This window comes from Pistacia vera, unplaced genomic scaffold, assembly GCF_008641045.1.
Source record: "Pistacia vera cultivar Batoury unplaced genomic scaffold, PisVer_v2 Contig703, whole genome shotgun sequence".
In the NCBI taxonomy this organism is placed as follows: domain Eukaryota; kingdom Viridiplantae; phylum Streptophyta; class Magnoliopsida; order Sapindales; family Anacardiaceae; genus Pistacia; species Pistacia vera.
In genome coordinates, this window is record NW_022196561.1 from 24,442 (window position 1) to 33,175 (window position 8,734).

Below are 8,734 nucleotides of genomic sequence, written 5' to 3' on the forward strand. Positions count from 1 at the left end.
GCAAAATTGCAGGTGATGATGAATTTTCTGCTACATGCCAGGCCATGGAAGGACTTCAAATTGCTAACGGTTTGGAGTGCAAGATAACTTGCAATTCATCCAAGGTATTTTATTTTGTAAATCTTTTTAAGCCAACTCTAACTGGTTTGGTGGCCTTGTTGAGTTCGGTTGTATGTGTCAGTTTGTATATCAATTATTTTAATTTTTTTTTTAACTATAAACTGTTAAATTATAGGAGAGATTGAAGTAGATATATCATTGTGCTAATAAATTGGAAATTTGTGCCTGGTAGGTCTCATATGTTTTGGATACCGAAGATTTCTTGTTTCGAACAAGAAGGAAAAGTAGAAGTTTCCCTCAGAACAGCCCATGCCACAACCAGGCAAAGGCTTCAAATGGTTATCCAATTAGAAGACTACAACGGTTTCAAAGATGGCTTTCTGGATCGTAATATGCTTTGTTGTGACCCTGTAGTAGATATGGTACGTACTTTTTTTTTTTAATTGCTGTATCTGGTATCCCGAATATGTTCCCCTACATCCAATACCTGATGATAATTGGAAGAAGATGATAATATATTTTCGATAACTTGTATTTCAGATATTCTTGTACTTCAAATGTCTTGACCACACATTATATACACTGGTGCTGGAATTGGAAAGGTCAACAGCGCCGCGAGTGGAAAAGCTTTTGCAGGATTCATCTTTCATGTACTCTGATATTTCTGTCTCACCAACTCAATAAAGAATCTGAGGAAGGGGGATATGGCTCGGAGGATTGTAGTATAATGCAAGTTTGTGGCATTTTGAGCCATCATCATGTATATAGAGAGGTAATATGTGATGTAAAACCTGAGATATATGTCCATTCCATTCATCTATATTTTTTATTTCTCTTCTAATGTTTCTCGCTTAGGCCCTGCCATTTATTGCAATTGTTCAACTTGTTTTGCTCTTCATTGCCCATATCAACTGCTCTTCCTGCCTTAAAATATCTCCTTTCTGTCATCGACTCTGCCGCTGATTTTGTATATGCAACTGCCGCGAAATAATAACTTTTCCTGTTCAATTGCTATGACGTGATAACAACTATTAGCTGTAATCGCATTGAGTTGATTTTAATTCCCTTGATTATTTTTGCAGTTATTTAACAGGAATGTCGATAATCATGTCTGACTCATCATCCCATTATTCTACCATCTAGAATTCAAAACTAATTGATTAGGTGGCCCAGTATACAAGGTTAAATCATAAACGGCACCAATCTTTGCCTTGGAATTCGGATATCATTTATGTGGTGGTCAGGATGTTAGACACTGCAATAAGTATTCGCATTACATTTAACAGGTTAAGCGCATGGTAGGAATTTGGTCTTCAACAGTGGTTTTTAATGCGCTTTATCATTTTGGGATTTCTACCAATGGAAACAAGACGGATTCGCATGTACAAATGTTGAAAGATAATTTCTAGCACGAACAATTATTTGGTGGACTTCATAGATGGATATGAATTTCATGCGATTTTCCAGCCTGGGTAAACAAGCTCTTGTATTTAGAAATAGTATAGAATTTTGAACTCAAAATCTTAAGCAGTTACCAACGAAGGTGTTATAGGGAAAGATCAAGGTTTGACCTTGAACATCATAGCATAGTGAAGCATATGCATAGATAACGTTTTCTTACGTTGAGATTACTAAAATAACCACCACAACCAATTAAGTGATTAACCCTCCAATCTTTTGATACAGTTGTCTTGAACGGAGACATGCACTGCTTCGTCAGAGCCCCAGTACAACTTATATCCCCCTTGTAATACTTCGGTAAATAATAATAATAATAATTATTATTATTAAAAACAAAAAATGGCTTCAAAAATTTACAATTATATATCCAATAACGAATTCTTGACATGAAGATGGCAATGTGTATGAGAACATGTCAAATTGTGAGCATTTTAAAAAGGAGTGCAAATAGCTCCACTCATGATAGAAGAATGGCTTACAGAACTCACCATCCCAACAGATCACGAATTCTTCTTTTTTGTAGGGATATCAGGACTGAGCAGCTAAGTCATGTTGAGTAGCATCATAAATTTGGAAGCTCAAAAAACCATAAGTAAATTGGGATCTGCACCTCGACTAACATATCCATCTAGTATCTGAAAGCCTGCATCATTCCTAACAACTCTTAGTTAATTAGGAAGAACACCACCAAAACTAAGGTCGAAAAAAAAGGGCAATCGACAGTAATTCAATCCTGAAAATTTATCTTGACCCAAATTGTCCATACAAGGCAGCCAAGCATAATTAAATTAACCGAGACAAAATATAGGCATTTGGGGATGGGGAAGGACCTTAAGTCTTTACACTAGGAAATACAATGATGACCCAAGTAAACAATCTTTCAAAAACTGGGAAATGACCTTAAAAAATTTAGGTCTTCCTTCAGCTGCTATACGATTCTGAAAAATGAATTATGAGATGGCAGATGTTAATACGTGTATCCAACCCCGGCTACAGCTTTAGAAAAGATTCAACATGTGGAGAATACATTTAAAGTTTACAAATACCATTTTATCACCAAGGAAACTTTATCCAGCTAGCTCACTTATTGGTGGACGATCCATTACACCAGAGGCAGCCATTGCATTCTTTTGTAGCAGTGGGTCTACATCAGGCAATTTAGGAATCTGAGCCAATAAGTCAATTGATCGTCTCAATAGGCGAGCCAAATCCCCATCATCCAAGGCGCAATCCATCATCATCTCCCTCCATGTCAGACCAGATGCCCAGGCTTCTACCATGCCAGTAAATTGGCTATCCAAACAACAAGTTATCTCTACCTCATGCTTTTCTTGCAGTTGCAATAGGGAACTTCTCTGGTCCTCCAAAAAGTTAATCACATTGATAACAGTAGTGGAAGGTTCGTATATGTAGCCGTTATTTTTCCAAGCACGAACTTTGATCCCTTCAGAGACTAAGCTTGCACAGACAGCAGCAAGTTGTGCAGGCTTCAAATCTAGCAAAATCTTGTTTCTAAGAACCATTGCAAGCCAGAGTTCATTTTCTCCTCGAATTGCAGCTGCAGTTTCACCCAATGGAAAAATTACATGAGTATTGATATCCAGTGCCCTAATTTCATGTATGACATTGCTGATCCTCAAAAACTCTTTCCAACCAGATGGTTCAATTTGCTTTATCCTATTGATCAAACGGTTTGATCTAGCCTTCAGGCGTTTTATCTTTTCCTCAGTAAACTTAACAGTGTCTAAGATCTTCTTGTACTCTTTAAATGCTTCTGTGCGTGCTATCTTTTTCTTTAAACGTGCTACTTTGGTTCTTTGTTGCTTGTAATTTTCAACAGCATCATGGTACTCCTGTGACATGTGTAACACTTCATCATCTTCAGAAAGACTATTCAAAACTGGCACATTTAAACTCCAAGACCATGTCTCTAAAGATCCTTCCATGCACCATAAACCACCAGATTCAGAACCAGCAAGCTTTTCCCACTGCATATCCCCCTCATCCAGAAGCAACCCCATTGTCTCCCGTGGCAAAGCATCTCCCTGAGCTAAAGCAACATTAGGAAAGCCTGTCTTGTATACAGTTTTAATCCACTTCTCAGTAAACAAATACCAAGAGTTATCTGAACCAAGAGCCACATAATAAGATGGTTCAACATCTTGAATTTCAAAGTCATCACCATTTGTCTGAACTGCAACTACATTTAGGGCAAAAGAATTATCAGAAGAAACCATGTTCTTAAGTTTTGGACTATTAAGTGAGTTGAACTTCCCCAAATATACAGCAGGGACCGAGTGTTCAACTCCTTCAGAATCTTTGTATTGTAAGCACAAAAAGGGTAAGTGGCCATTTTCAAATTCCCTTAAAAGACCTTTAAGAGCAGAGAATCTCTTCAACTCCATCCTTCTACGTAGTTCAGTTCGAAGGCGTTTTTCTGCCTTTAACTCTTCCTGTAGATCCGCAATCTCCTTATATGCAGCCTCTGACAAAAGTCTCCTACTTCTCCTGTCTATAGCATCATCACTAATTTCTGAAGTCAGCATTTCTATCTCTTTCTGTATTTTAGCAAGCTCCTCTTTTGCAGCAAGCATTACGTTGCTGCCAACATAGTTTCCGAAACTTTGCTCAACTAATTTCCTAGCTTCTTCCAAAGTCCTGCCTGCTTGTAAAGCTTTCATGTTATCTGATTCATTTGATCTACGAATAATTTTTGCACCTGCAAGAAGATTGAGCACCATTCCATAAGAAGCAGTGAACTGTGACACAAGAGGTTCCACTCCAGCAAACAATAGCTTACAGCACTCTTCAGCACCTTCAAAAGGGGTCTGAACCAGCACTACATGACCCCTTTCATCGATGCCTCTACGTCCAGCACGTCCTGCCATCTGAAGTAGTTCATTTGAGGTTAACTGGATCCTTCCACTAGCAATCCTTTTGCTGAGAGATGAAATAACAGCCGTCCTAGCAGGCATGTTGATTCCAGCAGCAAGTGTTTCTGTAGCAAAGACAACTTTAACAAGCCCTCGCTGAAAAAGCTCTTCAATAAATGATTTCCATATAGGAAGACAGCCAGCATGATGTGCTGCAACCCCTTTTAGAAGTCCTTTCACAGCAGTCTCCCTGAGAGCATCGGGATACAAAATGCGAAACCTCTTCAAGGCCAATTCAACTTCACTCATCTCACAATCATCTAATAGATTACAATCTTCAAGGTACTGGACAGCTGCATCACATCCTCTTCTGTTAAAAATAAACCAAATTGCTGGCAGCATATCCCGCGCCCGAAGGTGCCATAATGTATCAATAACTTGAGGAACCTGATAATTATAATGATAAATTAATTTTTTATTATGAGTGGAGGTCATAAGTTAGGGTAGGAAAAAAATTGATGAGTAATTATCCTTATTTAAAAAATAAAACACATCAATGATAATCAGACATCTGACTCCATCTGTACCTGTGAGCGACGAATTGTGTTCATGTCATTCTTTGAAAGTTTAGGTTGTCCAGAGGCACTATTATTATTGACGCTCATGTCACCTCTGCGTTTCCTGGAATTCCTTCTTCTAGACCCATCATCCCTGTACGATTTACCTTCTGAAGCCAAAAGTTGTAAATAATTGAGTGACAGCTTCCTGATCCATATGAAGAAAATAGAAACTTGTTATTCACCGAGGGAAAAACAAATGCCATCAACAGATATCAAATAAAACTACTATGAAAAGGAATCCACAAGCCTAAGTAAGAATATGAGGAAATTCAGTAGCTTTCACAAGCTTGCAAATGGTTCTTAATAGACAGAAAAGCTATTGTACGTCAAAAGTTACTAAATTCATTGGTAATTTAGAATGAAAACCATTAATGACAAACTTATTAACTAATTTTGTTCATGAATAATAAAGAGTTTATGAATAAGAAGTTTACACTCAAAACTGTAAGTAAGTGTTTCCTATCTGGATAAACAAACAGACACCCCAGAGTCTCTTATAGAAGTACATAAACTGTTTTTCTCAAAAGGATGCTCCTTCTCACAATGGGTTACTAGAGGACAGAAATACTATTAGATATAAGAAGAACGGCATTTCAGTAACCATATCTTCTAATATATAACAAATCAAACATAGAAATATATACTGCGATAAATACGCTAATAACAGTAAGTAGACAATATCATGGCATGGATTGAGAAAAAAGGGTAACAAGGTCATAGAAAAATTAACCATTTGCCCAAAAGATGTAGATAAAATAATACTGCCTATCAAGATTGAAAAACATATACTTCAGGACAACATAATATACCTATTCATGTGTTTTCCTTCCTCATCAAGAAGGGGTAGTAAAGCATTCTTGGTTGAGAAGTGCCAAGTCAATGGAACTGGTCGCCTAGACGATGTCACTAACTCAGTTTTACCATGTATCTAGAGAAAAGACAAAAGTTTAAAAGAATTAACCATCTCTAGGGTCCAAATATCACAAATATCAACACATCATGCACACTGCAAAATTTCAAAAGCAAGGCCTAACATGAGTAACGCATAGAATCCAAAGACAAGCAATAATATTATTTCAATCCCATTAAGCATATTCTAGTATCTTTGTATGCATAATGCACAGAAAAGAGTCCAACATAACCTAAAACATGGCATAAACAACCCCAGAATAGTTGAATATTAAATTACAACAATGATATTCTTCTAGTATTTATCCAACAATAAATAAATAAAAACAATACAGTAAAAGAAAGTGTATTCTTCTGAAACAGTGTCTAACATGTGTGATAAAATTAAATTTCAAAGAGTATATTTCTCATCTAGGCAATCTTACACACAACTTAAATCTTAAAGAGAAAATTTGCCTCAGAAGTCTCGTAAATGTTAGGGAGGACACCATCTAATTAAAAAGTAGATAGACGTTTATGAAGAATCTAACACAGAATAAAATTACTAGTCAATCTCTGACAACTTATACTTAGTTGAACAAGGACACAAAAACATATTCTATTCCTACCACTGGATCAAAGCAAGGGAAGCTGGAGCAATAAAATTCAAATAACTAAGAATGCACTAGACTGACACAAATTGAAAATAAGCTAAACACAAATATTCACTCAGACTTGCAAGGTAATATATGCCTGACAAGCATCATCCTCGCAATTTCCTAGAGAATTCAAACATAATCAGGAGCTAGATAATATAACAGAAAATGTTACCTGACCAATCCAGCCAGCTAGCTCATCTGCATTTGCAACTGTTGCTGACAGGCATATGATTTGAACTTCTTCGGGGCAATAAATAATCTGCAAAAAAAATAAAAAAATAAATAAATATCCCAAGAGAATAAATAATCTGGAAATATATAACCTAATGAAAGCATGAGCTACAATTGAGCCCTAAACAGTGTACTTACTATCTCCTCCCACACTGTACCCCGAGATATATCGCTTAAATAATGAACTTCATCCAAAACTATCACATCAACTTCGAAAAGTCCACTCTCAGAAGAAACCATCCCAACACTGCATGAGAATATATAATAAACTCCCATCCTTGTTTCCAGCTATTAAATTATGTTAGAAAAATAAGACCAATGAGATCATAAAAAATATAGTTTGAAAATAACATTTTCATAAGATAAATATCAAGATTTTAATACATACAAATGAAAATTCCTTCTAGAAATATAATAACATTTCAACACTACTAAGTATACCTCTGATACAACATGTTCCTCAAGATCTCAGTAGTCATAATTAAAACCTGAGCTTCTCTGTTGACTGCAGAATCTCCAGTAAGAAGACCAACATTATTATCACCAAATGTCTCCCTGATCATCGAAATTAATTAAATTCAATATACAAAAGTTTTGCAAAATCCAACCACCTAACAATAGTTTCGCAATAAAAAACATAACCATTTAATTACCGAAACTCACGAAACTTCTGATTAGACAATGCCTTAAGCGGTGTCGTATATAAGATTCGGCGTCCTCTCGCTACGGTGGCAACTGCAGCAGCTTCCGCAATCAAAGTTTTTCCACTGCTTGTAGGCGCAGAAACCACCACTGAAGAGCCTCTCAAGAACGCTTCAATCGCCGACCGCTAGCAAAACAAATTCAAAAAGTCTAACGAAATACGATGTGAATTTTAAAATTTTAGAGTATGTCGAAAAGTATAAATATATTAAATAGATAAACCTGAAATTTGTCGATGCGAAAATCGTAAACAGAAGCAAGTTCGTCAACGTCAATCAATTCGTCACCGTACTCTTTAACTTCATTACAAAGCTTTTCGACTCTCTGCCACTTGAACTCCTCTCGCCGAGTCGACGCGTCTGTAGAGTCTACAGAAGTTTCGAATTCATCTTCACTTTGTTGGAATTCATCCGAGATTCCACAAGAAATGTCGTCGTATTCATCAGCGACTTCTTCTTCATCGTCGTCGTCGTTATAATCTTCCTCCTCTTCTTCTTCGCCATCGGCATCTGAAAGCCCGGGCTCGGCGGAGAAGACTGACTTTGGGGACTTGTATGAGGCTCGAAATTGAAGTGAATTCGGTGAGAAAAGCGGTTTATAAATGCAAGAGCCTACGGTTTGAGGAAGAATGTGAAACTTGAAAGATGAGGAAGGTTTCGATGTTGCGAAGGAGAATACTGAAAACGTGTTTAGAGGGGAGAGGATAGAGAGTGTGTTCATGGCGGGAGAGATTCCTGCAAGATAAAAAGTTTCAGATAATTGCTTTTGGTAACACGATATTTGCGGGTTAGGGCCAACTCGACGTCGTTTAAACGTTCTGATGTAATCATGGATTATATTGCCATTAGTGATTAGACAAAAAACTAAATTTTGTACCATTTTTGTCTAGTTGTGTGAATGACTCAGTTGTGATTCAGTTGCAAGCAAAATTTTAACGTAAGAATTTTATTTTATAATAAACCTAACCTTGTGGTACTTTTAGGCACAGTTCTTGTGGCAACCAAACAACCCCTAAGGCCAAAGCCGCCGTGACTTGCGGTGTCACCCGCCCAATGGGCCATGTCTCAGGTTGACTGATTCGACCTGTTAAACTGGCAGTCTGACCGGTGCTCCAGAAAATTTGAAATCTTCGAACACCCCTTAAAAATTCAATCATTTCCTACAGGTTTGCAAACACAACCCTGCGACAGTTAAGGCTTTGTTTTTTCCGGCCAAATTTTGACTAATCTCGGCAACCAAA

The 8,734-nt window shown here is 37.1% G+C and overlaps 1 protein-coding gene and 1 long non-coding RNA gene across 3 annotated transcripts; one reads left to right on the forward strand and one right to left on the reverse strand.

The window, feature by feature from the left end:
* LOC116114214 lies at positions 1-909 on the forward strand. The gene is made up of 3 exons (XR_004125522.1): positions 1-104; positions 293-482; positions 601-909. It is a non-coding gene; the product is annotated as an uncharacterized LOC116114214 (long non-coding RNA).
* Positions 910-2,399: 1,490 nt separating this feature from the next.
* On the reverse strand, positions 2,400-8,309 carry LOC116114213 (DExH-box ATP-dependent RNA helicase DExH15 chloroplastic-like). 2 transcript variants are annotated; one of them, XM_031400371.1, is made up of 9 exons: positions 7,717-8,309; positions 7,446-7,621; positions 7,234-7,347; positions 6,931-7,039; positions 6,734-6,820; positions 5,824-5,942; positions 4,982-5,159; positions 4,337-4,841; positions 2,400-4,240 (listed from the first exon to the last, which is right to left on the reverse strand). In XM_031400371.1, exons 1-9 carry the CDS (start codon positions 8,212-8,214, stop codon positions 2,589-2,591), a joined length of 3,438 nt encoding a protein of 1,145 aa, XP_031256231.1. In that variant the 5' UTR covers positions 8,215-8,309; the 3' UTR covers positions 2,400-2,588. The 2 variants fall into 2 exon arrangements, with proteins under 2 accessions (XP_031256231.1, XP_031256230.1); XM_031400370.1 differs by having other exon boundaries at positions 2,400-4,841.
* Positions 8,310-8,734: the final 425 nt, after the last annotated feature.